Source organism: Aptenodytes forsteri, unplaced genomic scaffold (assembly GCF_000699145.1).
Source record: "Aptenodytes forsteri isolate BGI_AS27 unplaced genomic scaffold, ASM69914v1 Scaffold320, whole genome shotgun sequence".
NCBI classification, from domain to species: Eukaryota; Metazoa; Chordata; class Aves; order Sphenisciformes; family Spheniscidae; genus Aptenodytes; species Aptenodytes forsteri.
Window position 1 is genome coordinate 721933 of NW_008794890.1, and position 22163 is coordinate 744095.

Below are 22163 nucleotides of genomic sequence, written 5' to 3' on the forward strand. Positions count from 1 at the left end.
CTGGGACACGCGAGGGATCTCAGGTAAGTTTGCATGAAATTTCCCTGGGATTTCATAGGACTAATGTTTGCTTCTTTTAGTATTATTTCAGCAGTTTAATCATCTGGAAAAAGAAAACTGTAATTGCATATCGTGCAGATGTGTTTAAGGCTGGTGCTGTGTTATCAATTACCTGGACGGGTTGCAGTGCTGTGCAGCTGGCTGCAAATGCCACGCTTGGAGAATAAAAAGGGGAGGAAGGAAACCCGTAATATTAGATTTGTTGCCACTGGAAAATTTGCTAGGTGAAATTCATCAATGTTCATGACTGCTGTAGCTTACCATGGCAAAAGAAGCTGATAAGAAAGGTCACCTATAGCAAGTCTTGGCTCTCTGGTGATGTTGTTTCTCGTTGCAACCTTTCCAAGACCATAAATGCTTGTTTCAGCAGTTATTTTTTGCAGATTCATTGTTTCCAGGGCATATCACCTCCAGGGAATAGCCTGCAGGCATGAGCTTTACCAAGCCCCATGCCAGACCCACCGTAAGGCAAATGTTACCTCCAGGAAAATTAGAGGCTCTGCCTCACTCTTCCCTTTCTAATCGCATGTCCATCCTTCCCCATTTCCACTCCTGCGACAGTCGGGCCCCAGCAGGGCCAGCGCCGCAGCTGCAGCAGGCTGCTTGGGGCCATGTCGAGGCAAGTTGGGGGCATCCCCAAGGTTGGAGGTCCCCCACTGCTCTGAACAAGGATCCAGTCCTTTGGGTTCAGTCAGAGGCAGAGAAATGGGATCTTCAGTTTTATCTGCTGACACATCTAAGGACACATGGAAACGTCCAAAGCTGTTTTAAAGGCTTATTTCTACCTTGTACAGATGCTTACAGGAAGGGCAAAAGACACATCTTTGCTACAAGTGCCATTTCCCACTGGGCAAGACTGAAGCCCTTGACGTGAATCTCAAGTGCCAGAGCAGGACAAATCAGAGGTCACCAGAGCTTTTATCACAGGGGTGAATAGCATATTTTCCCATAGCCATATTTTGAATAATTTGTCTTGTTAATCTTTAACCCAAAATAAACCTCTGTCCAAGGAGGAAGAGCAATATACAAAAAGCAAACCCAAAGAGCTCTGCATATGATGAAGAAAGCCGGCTTCTATACATAGGGTCTTATCTTGGAAAGCTGTCACAATCACTACTTTTTCTAGCCAGGAGAGAACTGCACTTTGACATGTGATGGGGTGTGCTTTTCTCGTGCTGGGTTTCCTAAATTGACCTTTATTATGGTGACAATACTATTTTCTGATGTGCTCTGAGCACGCAAGCAGCAGAAAAGCTGCGAGGCTTCAGGCCACAGCATCTCTTTCAGCTGCTCAGTGAATGTAGAATCTGGTGGAAGATTGTGGGGCTTATTTAAAAGATTTCTTCAAAAGAGCAAGCAAAGTGTCTCGGGAAATGCGGGATCAGTAATTAGGTCACTCACCCTGTCATATCAGGCCTCGTGATGGGGAGTGATTGCTGCTCGCAGGAGATATATTTTTGCTGTCTTAAGCAGATTGAAAAATAAATCTCCACTTCCCATCCTTATTGCTGCTGCTGCCTGCTCTGACACTGGGACGGGGGACACAAACCATCACCAGCTCTTTGAGGGTGCAATGTCCTGCTCTGGGTGGGACGAGCCCGACATCAGGGCTGTCCCGTCTGCCTTGCCCACAGGCTCCTTTCTGCTTTCACAGTGCCCCACCATGTATGGGAACAAGTCCAAGTGCTCCTTCTCCCGCCTGGAGGTGATCCTCATTGTTTGCCTGGTGTTGATGATAGCAGTGACCGTGGTGCTCCTCGTCCTCCACTTTGTCATCAAAGAGAGCAACGGCAAGTTGAGCTATTTTGGTCCCGCCATTGCACCCTGCTCGAGTGTGTGTCCAGTGCAGTAATTTAAATTAAAGGGATACAGGTAGAGGGTCACTGGACCACTGCCAAGCCTCCATAATCTTCTCTGTGCATGGTCCTCTCACACAGCTGTGGCACGGTGCTGTTGCTGGCCTCTGAGACAGGAGTATGGTGGTCAAACCCAACGTGAGCTTCTCTTGGGGCGTGGATGCACAGCCTCAGGGCCAGTGGGTGGGGCTGGCTGCAGGGATCCAGACAATCTCCCTTCTGTCTCTCCACCTGGTGGAGGCGGTCCCGAGAGCCCCTCACTCCTGGCACTGCACCAAGGGGCTTCACAGCTGTTGCAATCCCATCACAGCCCATTTATGCCTCCAATCCCATCACCAGGCATGGGGCAGGTGGGTGTCAGGAGCTACCCAAAGTTAACTCTCAATTCACTTCTAATGCACCCCATGCTTGTCCTCTGGAGAGAGAAAATCTCATGGGGAAATAAAACATTTTGAAGCTTTAGGTGCTTCCATGTGACAAGAGCCCTTTCCCAGAGCCATGGGTCTCCCCTGCCCCGGATGGGGCATCACCTGACATGTCAGCAATGGGACCTTCCAGTTTCTAGATTTTGATCTAGAACTGGATGTATTTCACACTTTCTTCATGTTTTTAGGTTGTAACATGTAAGAGTTTTGCACAAATGATTCCTTTCTGTGTCGTAGCTCTTGGAGGAGGAGGTGGAGGAATGGTAGTTTTAATGGGTAGCCCTGTTCACTCATGCCATTTTAAATGAGAGAAGTGCCCTGTGGTCAGTCTGTGGCCAGTGTGAGTGTTTCACTTCTCCTCTGTTTTAAGTAACAGCCTAGGAAAGGCCGGACTGGGAAGACCAAGCGTCCCCTTATCCCGATGCCCTGCCTCGAGCTGCAGCGGCTGGCTGAGGAAGACTGTGAGAACAGATCAAGCACATACATAGAAATACTTTCCCACAGTGCTATCTCAGCCTCTAGTGATTTGTGGCTCTGGGGTTTCCTGAGATGCAGATAATTATTTTTTTTTAAAATTTAATAGCCCTCAATAGCTTTTACCTTCCATGAGTTTGTCCAGGCACTTCATCCATCCTGTAGAAGCACTTCTGCACCTTCATGAAGACATGATCTCCTTCAGGAGTCCTTTTCCTCACCACTTGCCTGAAGGTCATTGCCCACAGCTGCTTTTCCCTTCTTTGAGCTTCTGCTGGCTCTGCTGTGATTTTTTTGAGACCAAGGCACCAGCACTGGACACAGGATGCGTTGGAGGCACCAGGGTGACATATGGATGTGCCCCTCTTTCTTCTTTAGTTCTTTCCTGGTAGCTCCTGACATGCCATCCTCTTTTTCTCACTGCTGCTGAGCTGAATTTTTTGTGTGAAAACAGCTCTTACACCCTTGGATCTGTTTCCTGCATGGCAGTGGTGGGCTTGGAGAGTTTAATCGGTGAAGCTAGGCTTGTTTCCCCCTCGCTGTGAATCATGACACATTTTACACAGTCCAGTGACCCTGTCTTGTGAGCTCTCTCTGCAGTTCTTCATGCCTGGTCCACCCTTTACCACCCCAAATGCCTTAATAGCCTCAGCACACTTGGACCACATTGACAGCCCATTGGAAACCCAGGCAGACAGTATCAGCTGGATCCCCTTGTCCATGGGTCTGCTGAGTCCTCTGGGGATGTTGAGCATGTTTCAGGCATGCAATCTCTTTAAAAAGGCTGGGTTGCCTCTTCTGTCCCCGATTCTGCTTGCTCATGTGTCCACTAATCTACTATTTATTCTTATTATAGATTCCAGCAAAGTAATAACAAACTACTTACTGGGCGTAGGTCGAGCTGACTGCACGGGACCTGTGGCAGAAATTCCTCTGGTAAGTTGGGGGAATTGAACAGGGGGTTGGTGAAACACTGATTTTCATAATCTCTGAGTATTTTTTGCAGGACTTCTGGTTTAGAGGCTCTGCCTTGCCAAATGGTTGTTGTCCTCAAACATTAGGTGAAATGTCTTTGAGGCTTTGAGCAACCTGATCTAGTGGAAGGTATCCCTGCCCATGGCAGAGGGGTTGGAACTAGGTGATCTTTAAGGTCCCTTCCAACCCAAACCATTCTATGGTTCAATGATTCTTGCAATCACAGGGCAAGATAGGTGCAGCTCTGAGTGTTATTATGTTGAATGAGTCCTCTGGCCCTCTGGCAAATCTACTTAGAAAAATACATGCAAATTAATACATCACTCAATATTTTGGCTGCACGGGCTTGATGGAGGTCTTCCCTTCCAGATGGGATATGCCAACCCAGACCAGGTGGGTGGCGGGCTTCTCACGCGCCTCTACAGCCGAGCCTTCATCGTGGCAGAGGTTGATGACTCCAGGCGAGTAGTGTTTGTCAGTGCTGACATAGGAATGGTGTCTCAGAGACTGAGGCTGGAGGTACGTGGCTGGAAATGAATGTTTGGCACAGTTTGGGTTGTCACTGGTATTAGCATTAAGGTTGTAGTCATTGATAAATAATATCAAGCATGGAAGCACACTGGCCATTTGCTTTGGGATCTCCTTGCAGCACAATCTTGAAGAGACATCGTGTCTCTACTGAAGAAGAGCTTTTGATTCCTCAGCAAATGAGGCTGGACTTTGACCATGCTTTTCTTAGCAGAAAAATATCACTGATACATTTGAATCATGAATACATTATCATTGTGCCTGTGTAATGCTGGGTCTCCAGCACCACAGAGGAGGGAGGGAGATGCTGGAGAACTGGGGAATCCTTGGATGATCTGGGCTTCACTGCAAGTTGGCCATAGAGGTCTTCACTTACCAAATTTTATTGTTTTAAGGCTCTTGCCAAGTCAACAGCTATAATCTACTTGTTGTGACAACAGTATGGGAGTATCAGGCAGAAAGAGAAGAGCGAGGAGGAAGATGAATGGTTGGGTTTTTTGCAAGGGCTGATACAAATCTCTGTAGCCTTTGGGCGTGAAAAAGGGGTTTTTAGGACCACCTTCTTCCTCTTAGGTGCTCAAGAAACTGAAGAGCAAGTACGGTGAGCTCTACCGACAGGACAACGTCATCCTCAGCGGCACCCACACGCACTCGGGGCCTGGTGGCTACTTCCAGTACACCCTCTTCTGGTTCACTAGCAAAGGGCTAATCAGACCATCCCTCAACGCTATCGTGAATGGCATTGTAAAGGTTGGTGTCGTCCAGTCTGTTGACATGAGAGCCCGTAAATACAGAAAAGGTGCGGGGAGACACGTTTGTGACTAACTGAGCTCTTGCTGTGATGTTCGTGGTAGCACCTCTGAATGTCACAGTCTTAAAACACACTTGGAGGTGGGATTATTCTTACCAGTGAAATCAGATCAAAAAACAGAAGCCTTGAAGTCTTTCTTTAGAAAGAGACAGTTGTGGGTGGTTTCAAAATATTATCATAGTTTTCTAGAATTTTAGACTACTTAAGGAAAAAAAAAGCCCCAAAGTTCCCAAGAAAGGGTTGGGCACAGGCAGGGATGGAAAGAGAGAGTTTTTTCCAGATAACCTCACATAAGCCTTACATGCATGGACTAATATTCCCTGCCTTCCTGCTTTTCAGAGCATTGATATAGCACATCAGAACATGAAGAGAGGAAGGCTTTTTATAAACAGAGGCACTGTAGAAAACAGCCAGATCAACCGAAGCCCTTTCTCCTATCTTGAGAATCCAGCGTCCGAACGAAGCAGGTAAAAGCTCCTCAAGTAGGAGAGAAACAGAGCCCTGAAGAAGACCCTTTGGGTGGGACCATGACCCAGCTGTCTTGCAGCTGGTGTTTCTGGTCATTCGTGGGATGGTTGAAAATGTGGAGCCAAGACCATGGCAGAATGACACTGTTGCCATCCTGGGCGCTTGGCTGTGCGCATCCCCAAAAATTAGTTGCAAGAGTGGGCTTGAAAGTTGTGGTTGCCCCCTCCAAACATGTGAGGTATTGGTTAAGGACGTGACCTTATGTTTTGTTTAAAAAAAAAAGGAAAAAAAAGTCTTTAGTAGACATTAGCATTTGAGTCAGACGGCGTTAAAGTGCCATCCTTGGTGCATGAATTTGTATTTGGAGAGAGCTCCTCTCTCCATCCCCTGGAGAAGCAGTGCCTGAGGTTAGCAACAACCGTAACTCTTCCCTTACCTTCACAGCTATTTTCAGATGCTCCTGTAAGGTCTCACTATGCTCTGGTAATATCTGTAATAACATCTTCATTTCCTTGCTCAACCTAGTGGAGATTTAACGTGTCTGAGCAACGCAGAGCATGACCACGGCTCTGGTGCTAATGGGATTTCCCTGCTTCGGTTTCATCCAGGTATTCATCCAACACGGATAAAGAAATGGTGATGCTGAAGATGGTAGATGGGAATGGACAGGATCTAGGCCTTATCAGGTACTGACCACCGAAGTAACATGTTTTTCTCCAAATCCTCATAAACCAAAGTTCTGTAGCAGTTCTGTCTTTCTGCACAAGCTCTCCTCCCCAACACTGACCCTTGCCCATAGAGCATTGCTCCCAGCTAGTCACCAGGGGGGTCTCTGAGGGAAGAGTAAGTGAGAGTCCATGACTGCATAAACCAGGTCAGCATCCCTCATCTACTCTGGGAGATACAGCAACACCTGGCCCTCCTACAGCTAGGCACATCTCCTGGCACCACCCAAAGGCATCTGAGGAAGATGACCATGGCTTGTCTTCCCTTATAAGGGATGCAGAAAAATCCCCTCTGGGGAAGATCCCCTCCCCAAGCAGATCCCAGCCCCAGCATCTCCAGAACCCTTTGGGCTCCTCTTCTTTTGGTTATTTTCTTTAACACCGCACATTTCATGGGAAGCATGCCATTCCTGCAGGCAGCATTTACGACGCCCATCCTGTCAACAGATCTGCGGGGCAGAGTTTGGCCGCGCAAAGTTCAGAGCTCAAGGCCAGGCAAATGCAGTAACGTGCAGTAACAAAGCCATAATTGCATTTTCCTTGTTTAGAAGTCACAAGCAAGAGTTTGACTGCACTAAGAGGAAGAGAAGGGTTTTCTTTTCTGTAAGAATGAAAGTGTTCCTTTTTTTCCTTTTTTACATCGTTGACTCCTCCTTGTTTCTTTGAAGCAAGAAAATAAAAGTCCCTCCAAAATGTAATTCTCTGGACTCAGAAAAGAGTCAATTCAGGTCTGAAATAGCTCTTGGTGGCCCTGATAATTATGGTGCCAAATTCTTGTGGCCTCGAGACCTGGATCATCATAGCCATGAGCCCTGCTGGTCAGGAAAGGAGAGGATGGGAATAACTCTGCCCTTGTTAATCCATCCCTAGGTACCAACAGTCTGCATTTGTATTCTCCCAGAGAAAATTCCCATAAGTCAATTGCAGATATATAGATTGAACAAGTCAATTGCCAATATATAGCTTGAACAATGCATTTCCTATGGGTGTCTTCTGACTCCTCTTCAGCTGGTTTGCCGTGCACCCTGTCAGCATGAACAACACAAACCGCCTTGTGAACAGCGACAACGTGGGCTATGCGTCTTACTTGTTTGAACAGGAGAAGAACAAGGGGATGCTTCCTGGAGAGGTGGGAGTGTTTTCAGACTACTGAAAATAATGGGGGGAAAAGTGGTGCAACAGGGAGGGGATGGTTGGTGCTTTCTATGGGCCAAAGTGTGTTCTTTCAAACAGTGAAATAGGGCAGCAGGGTAAGCACAAAAAAAGGAGGACAGACTCTTTGATTTATTTGCTTTCTTTCTCTAGAGAAGAGAAATTGCAAGGTGTACTCTTGACTTTCCAAACTAGTAATCAGTGGCATTTATTTAGACTTTAGGAATTAACCAAAGGTATTTTGATTCGACTATTGGAAATACCAGAAAGACGTGTGGGATACTTGATCCAAAGGGATCAATATACTGCATCTGTGGTGGGGCATCAAGTCTGTGGTCAGCCCCACTTTTCTTGTGGCTTCCAGCCAGTTCTGCCTTCTGATTTTCATTTATCCAGAAGATTTACCATCCTCAGAGTGCAAACACAGCTCATTTAAAACACACTCCCTGAAATGTAGATATGGGCATGAACCCAACTCACAGATGCTTTGAGTCATGAGTTGATTAAGAGGGTGTCCTGTGTGTATCTCCAGCACGTATGTTGAAACAGTTGCCCAATTCCTATTTTAATACTCTGGGCAGAGGAACACGTGCAGTTCATACCAAAGATGGAAGCTAAAGGAAGCCTACCTGATTCCTGCTTGCAAATGTTTCTTTTTATAGTGGATTATCTAAAAGCCTTTAACAAGACTCGACTCTAGTGCATAGTTATGGGTGCAAGTCAATGCAAGTTGACATGTATGCAAAGCTAAGAAGTGTTTGCAGGATTCAATATTTAGCTGTATGGTCTGCTGGGCACATTGTGTCTAGCAGTCTTACAAGAAAATGGCTTAAGAGCTCCATCAAAATATCTGGTGTTGATGCATCCCATCTCTAAAAGAGGGGGGGGAAAAAAAGAGTATCTGTGAGAGCTGAATTCAGCTGACACTCAGTGTGTAACTAGCATTGCTTCTAATGAGTACTGCTTGATGTTAACTCCTGCAGTCAGACCTAATAGCTCCCATCCTAGTCATGGTGAAAGCCTGGCAGAAAAAAAATCCTGTGCAAGGTGCCACAATGATCCATTAACATCTGATCAGTAACATGAGAAACTGGGGACATGGGGGGAAGAGCTGCTGCTGAGATGGAAGAGGTAGATGAAGATATGCTGTCTGGATACCAAAGCGGTGTGAAGGTCCCCTTGAAATGGCAGTTGCATCCTGTGCATCCTATTCTCCCTTGCTCCTACTGTCCCTAACCCTTGGGACACTCCTAAATCCCCATTCCAGTCCTCCCAGTAACTTCAGAAATGTTTACCAGCGTTGCATGCTCATCAGCTGGCTGTAACACCAGCCTTGACTGTAGGGAAAGCTGCAGGTGATGTTTGCAATCACTGCAAGGCACCAATATCCATCTGACCATGTCTGGTTTTGGCAGGGCTCTTTTGTTGCTGCCTTTGCATCCTCCAACTTGGGAGATGTGTCGCCCAACACCAAAGGCCCATTCTGTGTAAACACGGGGGAGTCGTGCAATAACCCACAGAGCACCTGTCCCGTAGGGGGGGTAAGTATGTCTTACCTGATCAACATTAACTTCTGATAAGGAGAAAACTCGGGGTGGAGCAGCAAATACAGAGCCAAGTGGTGGACCATTGTGCATGAAGAAGACATAAAAAAAAAAAATCACTCCTTTTTGGACTATTCTGGATACCTCTTTCAGGAATTTACTGTGTCTTGTCCTCATACACCCTGTTTTCTGGTCATTCATCCCAAACTTAAATTTATCTTGCTGCAAAGGTTAGTGTAGTAACCCGGTGCCCAAATTTGAGATGGCTAGCAAGAAGCAATTAGTTCCTACAGTATGACAATCGCTTGTGAATTCATCCACTTTGCAGTGCCACATGTTCTCCATATTAACTGATCACTAGCATTTAAACAAATTTCTTAACAGGCAACGATGTGCATGGCCATGGGTCCCGGTAATGACATGTTTGACAGTACAAGAATTATAGGACAAAATATCTACTTGAAAGCAAGGGTAAGTGGTATTTTGCTTTATGAGTGTGCGTGAATGCTTCTATTACAGGAATGCATGTTCATTTAAGCAACTTTCTTGCACCTGTTTTTGTGAACGTCTGTAGATTTAAATTACTCTAAAGTCCGTATTTATATGCTTAAGGAAAAGTTTCCTGATTATTCAGAAAGCACACACTTTTATTTAGATTTATCATTGTAGGTGTTGCAATTTGAAAATGTTGGTTTGGACTTTTAATCTCAATATTCCTCATCGGTATATAATGTGGATGTTGCCCCTTATAATCTCCCCCTCCCTCCAATGCACACATCTCAGAGGTGTCATGATGGGAAAAATTGCTGGTGTTGAAGACTCCTAGAAGGGCTCAGAGACACCACCACATCCTGCTTGTTGGCCATCTTTGGCATCACACTCCCAAACTAACACAAATGTGAGTTAAAATGTGCTATCTTAAACATCCAAGAAAGATACTCATCTTGCCTTGCTTGACTTTGCATTTACTCAGCTGGTGTCCTCCACCCTATGGATTCCCTTACGTCACCTGTGTCCTTGGGCTCAAAAGCCACCTGAATGTACTGGTTCCCCTTCTGCGGCTTTGTGTAATATGAGAGTAGTCAGTAAGAGGACATTTTTTGGCGCTGTTACAGGGACAGCAGCTTGTAGGAACTGGAACGGGTCCAGCAAAGGAATAAGAGCAGAAGGCTTGATGGTGGTGGTTTCCTTTTAATTGCTATTTCAGATGCTTGCCCTGAAGTCACTCCAGGCTGATCGTGACTTGCAAGTGAAAGATTGTCCCAGTCAGAGTGGCCCAGCATGTGTATCAAATGGCAAGGGAAAACATTGCTGTCGTTTTTAACACTGCGGACTCTTGGCCTTCAAAGGCTGTGCCCTCTATTGCTTCCTGCAGTTACAGGAATGTTACTAAATCTGTGTAACTTCTGGCAAGACTTTCTATGTACCAACTCGAGGTATGTGTGCCAGAAAACCATTCACTGAAGAGCTTAATGGCTTAGCTGTAAGCTGTAATGTAAATGAATGGTAAAGTCCATGCGTTTCAAAGCAATGAATGCAACATCTTTCTCATAGAAAACATTTTTTCTGGTTGGTCTAAGATGTGAGAAATGCCAAAAAGTACATCTTTCTCATAGAAAACATTTTTTGTGGTTGGTCTAAGATGTGAGAAATGCCAAAAGGTTGCAACTAGGAAAAAGAAGTTGCCGTCCTCATGGAATAGGTGCATGTTTCAGCTGTAAAAAGAAAGGCACGCACAAAACTGCTGACCGCAAAGTGTCCTCCCTATGTTCCTTGAGACAGGGAGAACTTGCAGGACTTGGGGCATGCAGGATGTAGAGATGGGGTGATAGAAACAAAGGAGCTTGAGAGATACACTCTTGCTTTAACACCTGGAAGAGGCAACTGGAAGGTGTTAACAGAATGAAGAAATAATTCATATAGCTCAATCTCAGAGGAGCTGGGTTCCTGATTTCTTCTTCCTCAAGGATTTCCACCTTGTGTGTCCCTTAGGAGCTGTATGAAGAAGCTTCCCAGGAGGTCACAGGACCCCTCAGATCTGCTCACCAGTGGGTGAACATGAGTGATGTCTCGGTGGAGCTCAATGCCACACACACGGTAAGAGTTGGAGCTCCCAGGGTGCAGGCATAAGGAAGGAAGAATTGTTATATTCTCACAACAGGACTTGGCACACCGAGGGGAACTGGTTTTAAAATATCTCTTTTTCATTTTCCCCCCACCCTTCTGATTAAGGTTAAAACATGTAAACCAGCCTTAGGACACAGCTTTGCTGCGGGGACTATTGATGGAGTGGGGGCTTTCAACTTCACACAAGGTAATTTAGGGAGCAGATGTCAATATGGCTTCGTACAAATGGGGAGGACATGGGGCATTCCCCAAATAGATTCAAACCCCCAGAGTCATTTAAGAACATCAATGGCTGGTTGAACCAGTCTCCAAAGGGATGTTTCTTAGGAAGGTGTGATCTTACAGCCCCCTCACAAGTTTGTCTGTGTTCATCAGAAAGCTTCTGGAGAAGGATATGACCATGCTCTGAAGGAAGGAGAGCGGTGGATGGGGAGTGGGGGAAGAAAGAGCTGGCTTTGGGGCAATCTTTCTCATTTGTTCTCATTACCTGAAGGCTGCCACAATGGAGCCCAGCTGGGCTAAAGCTCAGCTTTTCAAACCACCCCAGAAAAGGGAGATAGTCAGAATCCACTGAGAAATATCCTATCCCACATAAGCAGGAAGGGGGTAATAAATGAGTTTTCTGTCCAATAGCTGCTGGGGCAGCTGAAGGAATAGCATTTAAAAGATGTTTCCCCCTCAAGGCTCAGTAGAAGGGGACCCGTTTTGGGATGAAATCCGGGACCAGCTGCTGGGACAGCCATCCAATGAAACGAAAGCCTGCCACAAACCCAAGCCAATCCTCTTTAGCACTGGAGAGGTAAGGATACACTGGTGTGAGCCCTGGGAAGTGCAGAGATTGCTGATCTGGGCTAGGTTTTGGTAAGGCAGTACAGATGATGTCTGTGCCAGCCCATATCATGAAGAACAAGGAGGGAGAGAGAGCTGCATGGGCTTTGAAGGCATGGAAATAGAAAGCAAGAATAAGTGTTGTCATTAGTTTGCATCAGAATGAGAGAGGTGGAAGTTTTCCTCCTGCAGAGCATCTTTTCCATATATCCCAGGCGGAGGGAACAGACCCGCTGCTCTCATTAGGGTCAAAAAACCCTACTGAAGATCCACCCTGGCCTAATTCTCTGCCTGTGAAACAGCCCTGAGCAGGATGCACAGGGAAAATGCATGACATCAGGGAAAGCCAATGGTGCATGGAGCTCAGCGTTGCCTCCCGGCAGTCTCTGGCTTCAGGACATCCTCTGCTGGTGCTCAGATCTTAATAGCTCAGGGTGGATTTTTCTTCCATCCTACCATTGGTTTCCTACCTTAATCCATGAGAGGACCTTTCTTTTTGTCATGTGACAGACTGGTCCATGCAAAATGAAGTAACTTGTCATGGTGCCTTTTGGAAACTCTGGGGACTGTATCAACTTACCCACCTTCTCAACATTGTCTTCAAAGGTTTCTACCGGGCTTTGACTTCCTCTGGAAATGTCCTGTTGACTTCTCTGCTTTTCTGTCATGTTTATGCAAGTGTCTGACAGTTCTATGAGCTATAATATTGACTGATGCCAGACGTACTCATCCACAGGTATAATCACACCAGGCTCAGGCTGGAGGTACCCTGGGGTGGGGTTCTCCAACACGACCCTGCTCCCAGCAACACCAACACTGCAACTACAGCAGGTTGCTCAGGGCCATGTCCAGAAGAGTTGGGGCAGTCAACAAGGATGGAGATCCCCCACTGCTCGGGTCCCCATCCCAGGGGTGCCCCACTCACACTGGGAAGGGCTATTTCTTAGGGCCAGCTTCTGCAGAGCTGCTGCCCCGTTGGTCCCAGCCCATCCCCATGCTCAGGGCTGCTCTGTCCTTGGCAGGACTTGGTGTTTGTTCTTACTGAACTTTCTCAAAATCCTACTTACAACTTTAAAAGAAAATTGATGCCCCATTTTCCACCTGCTGTTCCCTTGGCATTAAGGCAAATGCACTGTAGTGGAGCAGGATCATGTCCAAGGTCCTTTAGAGCACTTAGAGGATGCCACCTGGATGAGGCGATTCGTTGTTATTCCTTTCATCAGTCTCTTTAAAGCTTTTCTAGTGTCACTTTGTGTTCAACCAGCTCCTCACCTCATCTCTCATAAAAAGAGGTCTCAGCGCAGACCCCCCTCCCACCCCACGTCCTCCACCCAGAATGGTGTTACTGAGAGTAAATTACACTTTATTCTTACAACTTTATCACCTTTTGAGCATCCTTTTACGGATGCTCTGGCAGGCCTCCTGCTTCTGATGTGCTTCACAAAGTGTTGTCATTCATGTTTTGCCCTCAGTAAATTACTCCTCAGAAATCATTTTGGCTTGCTGGAGTGGGATTTTGCATTTCACTTGCTGGAGCCATGCCACCCTTGAGCTCTTGTTCTTAATTTCCTTTTAACAGGCTTCTTCATTTTTATCTAGCTTTTTTTTTTTTTGTGAGGAAATGCTGCTGTAGTGTGTGTTTTGGCTGCTGCAATGGTGCTGAGTCTGAGTACGATGTGGTCCCTGCTAAGGGGCAGTTTGAAGTCAGGGCTAGGTCGAGGGTTTCCTGAGCATCACCCTCTGGGTGACTTAGAAACTATCCCTCTGCATCACAACTGACGGTGCATTTGCTCAGCTAACAAAGAGGTAACTCTCATTTCCCATCGCCATCGGGCTCTCTGATTTCACTCATTCACTTTTGCTCTCCTGGTCAGATGATCAACCTTATTGATCCTAACACTATCCTGTTCCCATGCAGGTGAGGGGTTTCTAGGTGCTACCCTGACCTTATTTACCCACCTTGCTTTAAGCTACCGCTCTGGCAACACCTTTTTTTTTGCCTTACCCATAGTATTTACATGTGCCTTATCTATCTGTTATGGTCAGACAACGTGCTGTACATGTGGAGGTAAAACACTTTCTCATGTACCTGTCTACAAAGTAAATTTATTTGCCTGATTTATGACTGTAGGAAGGAAAACATTTCAGCTATCTTTTTTTGCTACTATCCTACAATAGTCATATCCACTTTTTTTTCACCTCAGATGACTTGGCCTCACCCATGGCACCCTGACATTGTGGATGTTCAGATTGCTGCCATTGGATCTCTGGCAATCGTTGCTGTTCCTGGAGAGTTCACGTATGTATTTCTTTGGTCTTCTATGTATTGCAGCCAGCAGCGTTTCATTCAAACTACCTGCAATACTTCTGCATGCAGGTAGAAAGGGGGTGTAGGCTAAAAATTGTCCCCAATATATGATAGCTGTGCAGGCACTATACATATATGTCCACTGCATGTACTTTCTTGTATACTGTCTCCTCTGGTTACCTGGCGTTTTCCATTTTCTTCTCCATTCTGTAAACTAGCCATGGGAATGAATGAGATGCAAACAAGCTTCCTAAATAATTTTAACTGTTCATTGCAAAATGCAGTTTCAATGAAACGAAAGGAACCTGTTAACTTAGATTTTTTTTCACACCACAAACACGATAATGATGAATTGGACTGATTGTTGATGGTACAATGGTGAAAAACTGAATAGGATAATGATTTATTTCTAGCACCTTTTTTTTCTACCCCACCCCACCCTGGGATGCCTCCAGCCTCACCCTGGCTGTGATGCTGTATGTGAAATGTTTTGAGGTGTTTTGGTTGAGCTCATCACAGAGAAGCCTTAAGGGATGCTGAGCAGTGCTGCAAGTGCTATGTGATTTTCTGGTGGTCTGCTGCGTGTCCAACCAGTGATTCCTGCTTTAGCTCCCTGCATTTCTGGAGACTGATATTGTTCCCTTAATGCCCCTAGGACCATGTCTGGACGCAGGCTACGGGAAGCTGTTAAAAGAGTAAGTTGCTGAGGAAGAGGTTTCTTCAGAGCACAGCATATCTAGAACTTCATATTTCTTGATCCTTCTGTTTTTTCCCTTGTCTCCTCCTAGCTGGGGTCACGGGTCTCGTGTCTCACAGATGTTTCCTTCTGACAATTGCTTCAGATACATTTTGCATGTGCTTACTGACATGCAGGAGAAATGAATATCCTCCCCAAAAGAAGCAAACCGATCGAGTTTCTATCCATTAAGCCAACACAAGCTAATTCAACTGGGATCCAGGCATAACTGATGCTAGTAGGAGTTTTGTCTCTGGGATCGAGGGGTTTAGTTCCTTAATATCCCTACCAGGGTTTTGCAACATGAGAACAATTGGAAAAAAATGGCAAATGTATTTTTTCCATTTTCATGATTGATACATCCTATTCTCAGCTGCAGCCTAAATGCCATCTTAATCTCAGATGCTGTCTCTACAACTCACTGAGCCTGTCTCACATAGTTATATCACCAATTTTTTTAGGAGTATACAGACATCAGCTTCAAAAAAACCCCCTAAATTTATTGGATTTACTGGAGTATGAGGTCATTTCTCCTCTTTTTTTTGGGGGGGAAGTGAATATGAAACATTAATAAAGGTAAATTACACTTGTGGGATTGCATTCCTGAACATCCACCCCTCCCCCACTGTAACTCTGTCCTGGTAAATAATAGTAACAACAACAACAACAACAACAATATAATTGTGCATTAAGCAGTTGTTACAAGATAAGTGATTTATTTCCTTTCTTAGGAATTTGATTATCATGGTACACCAAGAATGGATGTTGTAATTGCAGGTCTGTGCAATGTCTACACCCATTACATTACCACCTATGAAGAATACCAGGTAAATGTTAAAACTGTGGATTGAACATGTTTAACTGAGTTCAGCTTTTGGCTATATGGGATGATAATTCATGTGAAATTATGTACATTTAGAATACTTTTCCTTTGCCACAAAAAGCTGAAGAATCTGTGGCAGAAATCACGAGACCTCCTTGTTTATTCTGACTTAGACAACATGGTCCAAGGGCCAATGTGATTTCCTGACCATAGCTAGAGAGTATGTATGGATGCTTTAATGTGGAAATGGTCAGATGTACTGAAGGGAGCTCCTGTGAGTTCAGGTCTGGTTTAGTAATCTCCTGATGACTTGGGTGAATTAGAATTTATCTTCATAAGGTGGCAAAACTGCCAGAAGAAATATTTGGAGCTGTAGGGTTGTAAGGTGAACATGAATTGCAGTGCCATGTTGCTGTGGAAAAGACCACAATACAGCTTGCAAGACCCAGTTTTAAGGGTCCCCACAAGGCATGGTAGATGTTGTGCTTTGAGGAAGATGTGGACCATTGGATAGACTCCTTGGGTTTAGTGGCAAAATTGCCAGAAGAAATATTTGGAGCTGTAGGTGAACATGAATTGCAGTGCCATGTTGCTGTGGAAAAGACCACAATACAGCTTGCAAGACCCAGTTTTAAGGGTCCCCACAAGGCATGGTAGATGTTGTGCTTTGAGGAAGATGTGGACCATTGGATAGACTCCTTGGGTTTAGAAACCCTAAACTGGGAGGGAAGGTTGGAAGAACTGGGGTTGTCCAACCCAAAAAGTTGGAGAGGAGATGACCTACATCATAAGCCTTTAAAAGAGTAAAAGAGCTGTGATAATTGGAAGAGTGACAACCGGTCCTCCCTGTTTGGGATGGATTGGTAAGTGAAGAGTAACCTGAAATTGCAGCAGAAATACTTAGGCAAGTTGCTAGGCTGTCTCCCTAGCAGTAAGGAAGTAAATAAAACCCCGCAGGTATAGTGCTGGTCTTGTCTTGGCACAGTAGGATGAGCTGTATAAACTGTTCAAGAGTCCTTCAAACCCTCCTTTTCCAAATTTGTCCTTTGTTAGGTTCAAAGATATGAGGCTGCATCGACTATTTATGGGCCGCACACCCTTTCTGCTTATGTTCAACTGTACAGAGGACTTGCAAGGGCTATTGCTACGGTAATCAAAATTTTCTATATGCCACATGCCGCTAGAGACATTTAAATCCTGTAAATGGTGATGGCTATATTTGTTCCTCAGTGAGGTTGCATGATTGCTACCCTCTCTTTTCTCATAAGAAACTGCTTTAAGAAATTCTCATGTGGTATGAAAATAATTCCTGTAATGGGGGTCTCATGCCACTTGAGAAATTCTGGGGGTTTTTCAGTTCAAAGTTTGGTACCTCCAATCTTTCAGCATGGCCTGAAGTTGCTGCTTTTCTACCAAGAGGAAAAAAAATCTGCTACATTTCTGCTGTACATGGCAATGTTCATTACCATTGTATCTGTGGACCATGTGAACGTGCAGGACCGGTGGGCAGGCACTGCCTCCTGAAGTTGTGAGATATTCTGGCGGGTGGATTTGGGGTACCTCAGCAACAGGGCAGCGGGTGACCTGCGGGGATTGTTCCTGCATGCAGAGCACAGATGAAAATCCTCTTGTTTGTTTTTATGCTCACTTTATTGCCCTTGTTCTTAAAATCTATGTAAGCAATGTACTTGGATAAAGAGCCACAGCAGTGATATGATTCATCAGGCAGGTACCGGTTATCTATATGTATGATAACAAGCACATCTTCCCTCTCCCAGAATACAGTTCAGGATTTGCCACGTGGTCCAGAGCCCCCAGTTTTCAATATACGTAACGTGACCTTGGTGCCTCCTCTCACTGCTGATCGCGTGCCGGCAAATAAGACATTTGGGGACGTGCTACAGGAAGTGAGACAACAGTATCGAGCGGTGAGAGCTTCAAGAATTTGCTAAAACCTGTTCAGGAAATTGTCTTTACATTCTTACCCCTCATCCAAAAAAGTCTGTGTTTTCTAAAGGGTCATGGTGCTCTCAGACCAAAAAGGTCTCGGTGCTCTTAGTGGGCATGGTTGAAAAGGCAGAGACAGAGCGTTTTCATGCCAATGTTGTTGTACTGAGCATGATTAAAATGGGTGAATGAAGGGGAAAATAAAAGCCCTTTTTTCAACATGAAGAAGATTTCCCCTTCTGCTTTGACATGAAATAACAGTTGATGATTAAATAGGCAAATATTGTACAGTGATTTCTTTACAAGCAGAAATCAGGTCACCTTTAATGCCTCTGGTATGGAATGTAAATGAAATGTCAGAAAGGGTTTAGTTTTCAATGCTCAAAATTCGGATAAGGTGTTCAGAGCAAGGACTTTCATCTCATTGCTGTCTCCAGCAGTAAGGTAGGAAGAAGGCAGGGAGGCATTCTTAAAAATCTCACCTATTTCCCTTCCTCTTTTACATAGAAATCTTACGTGCTATGGTGGAGTTTATCCTGCAAGCGGGACAAGTGGAATGGCAAGGCACAGAATACCAGTTCACAGTATAAATTGTCCATTGCTATTGCAACAAGTGAAATTATAAATAATTTAAAAAAAAAGCAAAACCAAAAAACCACAAAAAAACAACCAAACCACTAAAAAACTTATATGGCAGCTTCAAAGGATGTTCTTAATGTGCAATATGCTGCTCAGTCCTTAATATAAATCTCTATTTCCCAGAGAGAAGTTGCTGAAGTAACTTTTGTAGGCGCAAACCCCAGGAACTCTGCAGAGAATGCGGTAAATATGACACAATGACGCTGGAATTGGGGATGTTCAGGATTAGTGAATTTTTAGTTACTGTCTCTGCCTGATGCATTTTAATCTTTGATGTTCAGGTTTCAGCAGGAGTAAGATAGTGTGCTTCCAGTGCTTTTTTTCTTTGCTGGGAGTTCAGAAGAAGATAGTTTCTCCCTTTAGCGTGTGCTTTGGGAATTCACACCACCAGGATGCTTTTGGGGCAAAGTCCTTAATTTGCTCAGATACGGACCGTTCATGATCTCTTCATAATATTGAAGTCGAAGGCACCCATGTTGTGCGTTAGGCCAGGCACTCTTTCTTGGTCAATATCCAGTGTCATCCAGTCATAGTGATCATGGTCTCTAGTCTCCATGCTATCAGCCCAGTGCATTATTTTAATAAAACAAAGAAGATTAGAAAAGTACTTAATTCATCCCATCACTCATCTTGCATAGACATTAATAGCAAATACCTCACCTGTCCATTCTCTTTCTAATGATCAAGTTCTTTATTCATTCTCTGCATCATTTATTAGCTTAAATTTGTGCTTTGGCAGTGAAATATAAGCATTTTTGCTAGTAATTACCACATTTGCCGGTAAAGCACACAGAATCATAGTCCCTTCTCCAGTTTAAAGTGACACAGAAAAGTAGGGACATGCCTGTCCCTTCAGCGTCTGGCTAACTGTTATTTTTATTCCAGACTGAACACAACTTCCTGATGGTGGAGAGATATGCCAGCACTTCAGACAGCTGGCACGTGGTACAGAACGATGCCTCCTGGGACACCAGGTGGGTGCCCTGACCAGGTTTCACTGTTCCACAGACTCCACAGAATAATTTCAGTTTAACCTGAAGGACTTCATTTCAGAGCTCCCAACCATAGGTTGGTCTTGCTCTGCCGATGATGCTCTCTGGGGACGGATCGGTCCATATTTGGGTGGTTAACTTGTCAAGACCACAACAGTTGGTCTTCCCCTTGGGTCTAGCTTCTGCAATGAAGGCTTATAAGTTTGGGAAAGGTAGAAGGAAGAGCAAGAATTACAGAAGGTTCATGGTCCAACTTGTTCATAACCTACATCCATCCATCTGCCGTACCGTGCTGATGAATAGGATACCAAATAGAAAATATGAGAGGTTTACCGCAGTAGGGTTTTCATAGGGAAAAAACAGCCAGCTTTGCTGTGCATCATGAAGTAGAAACAGTCAACAATTTTAAAAAAGCTTGTAAAAAAGTGAAGTTAGAGATGTCAGTCTTAAGGAAAAATATCCACTAGGCAGCAAAGCTGGTGTCACCTTTCAAGAGCTATACCAGAAGTCAGCACACAAAATAGGAATACCAAAGGCATCTTTTGTCAAACCATCCGATTTCAAGTTACTCCCCTGTTTGAATAAACCCAGTCATTTTCCCACCTGCCTCTGCAACCTATCTGTGAGAAACTGGACCCTGAAAAACATCTGTCTTGGGGTCTTCTGACCTTGCAATGTCCCAGTGGAAACACACAATGTCCGAAGTCAGAGAGGCAACGTTCCCAACAGCTTGGCTTCGTTGGGAAAGTCTTTCTCTGGATTTATGACGAGCATTTGATAGGGCGTAATTCTCTCTGCCCAAGTGCAACGAGCTGCTCTCTAAACCTAATCCGGTAGCCAGGACTCCAGCTGTCCCAATGTGAAAGATGTATTCCTACCTGCACTTGGAGCTCTGTATCTCTAAGTGCTTGCCCTCTGTTTAACACTTGCACTATGTTACCTTCTTTCTCTTATTGATGGCATCCTTTCCAGTCAAGTTTCCTACCTGTGTAAGGGAAATGATGGCATTTTATCACCCATATATGTTGCCCTGCCTTCTTCCCTTCTCTTCCAAAAGCCCAACAGATTTCCCCAAATCTTGGCCAGGAACACTGAAAATGTTTAATAACATGTCACTCAAGAAGATGAAAAACATATAAAAGTGCAAAACTTGAAGAATGTGCTGCCATGATGCTGGAAAGATGGGAATCTAGAAATCTTATTTTCCTTCCTGAGAAAGGTCAGACCTTGGATCTCTGAATGATGCTTAAATACTTCTGCTGATAAGGAAGAGGAGCTGTTTGGCCTTTTCCTGCCCAAAGGGGCTGGCCAGAAGGCAAACCAATGCAGATAGTAATGTCTCCCTTCCTGGTGCCCCAGGAAAGTACCAAACACCACAAGAAAGGGGAAATGATTCTGTTAAGATGAAAAAAAGTCACTTTTTACAATGTTAGTGTATTAATCTTGAAATGTCAGTAATTAAGGCAATGGGGACAAGGAGCATCAAACATTTTTACTAGGTATTAGTGGAGTCAGACTGTGTTTTTTTTAGTACAGGAAAAACTAACGTTCAATACCATTGAATGTGCTGACATTGCAATAGGAGAGTAGCAAAAGGGAATGCATTATTTGTTAGCTTACTGTTGCAAAGTGTTAAATAGCTTATAGCTGCATTTGTAAAATGCATATTTTCAGGGGTCAAAAGATATGAACATTACTTAAAGAAGATGCATCTTTCAGGGAAGGAGATAGCTGTTATCTGCCCTTTGTCCTGCGCTTGCCATTGCAGCAGGGACAAACTCAGTGCAGACTCGCCCTTTTGCTGGATGCTGTCTTGGTGTTTGCAGTAGAGAAGTGTTTGGCCCCACCCTGCATCTGCCATGGGGGCAGTAATTGCTTTCTTGGGACTGTTTAGGGGGAGGGGCTGAGCTACAGGCAGGAATTTGCCTGGCCCTGCCTTTAGCAAACAGCCAACAGAGATAAGACATGGTTAAAGCCCTGTGAGCTCATCTGTGAGAAGCCTCTGCCCAGGTGGGATCTGAGCTATGTTCCAGTTCCTGAGTCCCAGAGCGGTGGTTCTGGTTCACCAAGCCTGGAGGGCAGGATGGGGAGGAGGCTGGGTGGTGGCATAGATCTATCACAGCAGCATTTTTTAGGTCACAGCATTACAGCCAGGTTCAGGCTGCAGGTCTCTGGTCCAACCCTGCTCCCAACAGGGCCAATGTCACAGCTATAGCAGGTTGCTTGGGGCCATGTCCAGGCGAGTCGGGGTGGTCCACAAGGATGGAGATCCCCCACCACTTCGGGTCTTGTGCTGTCACCTTGCTGTCATCTCCCAAGACAACATTGTCTTTGTCCCAAAACAAGCCAGTACAATCCACAGCCAAAACCTTGGACAAAAGCAACCAGGCAGATACATGGGCCCTGTGTCAGCCTGTGGTCTCTGTTTACCAAGCCAAATTTCCCCCATCATTCACTGTTTTTTGCCAGTCATGTCTGTAAATACTTATTTCAATCTTCTCAGTAAGAGTGGTATGGGGAAACTTTTTATTACCATTGCCAATGAATCAACATATTTTGTTCATCTGCTTCCTTTAGTTAAAGCCCTGAAACGGGGGTGCTATCTCAGCAGGACTTGATAACTGTCATGTCTGGCCTGGATACAATTAGGGGGATATCCAGCAGTGCCCCTCATTGGCAGTATCAAAAGAAGAGCAGGTTAATCTTCTTCATCTCCCCAAGAAGTGCTCCATCACAGCCGGCTGA

At 44.9% G+C, this 22163-nt stretch overlaps 1 protein-coding gene across 1 annotated transcript in view; it reads left to right on the plus strand.

The window, feature by feature from the left end:
* The first annotated feature begins 1723 nt into the window (after window positions 1–1723).
* LOC103895508 (putative neutral ceramidase C) overlaps window positions 1724–22163 on the plus strand; it is a 22052-nt gene continuing 1612 nt past the window's right edge. Inside the window, exons 1-19 of the mRNA XM_009275102.1 lie at window positions 1724–1850; window positions 3672–3751; window positions 4160–4309; window positions 4892–5068; window positions 5469–5596; window positions 6206–6283; window positions 7331–7451; window positions 8890–9015; window positions 9403–9489; window positions 11011–11115; window positions 11251–11332; window positions 11829–11944; window positions 14178–14272; window positions 14937–14976; window positions 15749–15844; window positions 16894–16989; window positions 17619–17768; window positions 18550–18609; window positions 19312–19400. Coding sequence (XP_009273377.1) covers window positions 1724–1850; window positions 3672–3751; window positions 4160–4309; window positions 4892–5068; window positions 5469–5596; window positions 6206–6283; window positions 7331–7451; window positions 8890–9015; window positions 9403–9489; window positions 11011–11115; window positions 11251–11332; window positions 11829–11944; window positions 14178–14272; window positions 14937–14976; window positions 15749–15844; window positions 16894–16989; window positions 17619–17768; window positions 18550–18609; window positions 19312–19400 — 2003 coding nt within the window. The remainder of the gene's footprint in view (window positions 1851–3671; window positions 3752–4159; window positions 4310–4891; window positions 5069–5468; window positions 5597–6205; window positions 6284–7330; window positions 7452–8889; window positions 9016–9402; window positions 9490–11010; window positions 11116–11250; window positions 11333–11828; window positions 11945–14177; window positions 14273–14936; window positions 14977–15748; window positions 15845–16893; window positions 16990–17618; window positions 17769–18549; window positions 18610–19311; window positions 19401–22163) is intronic.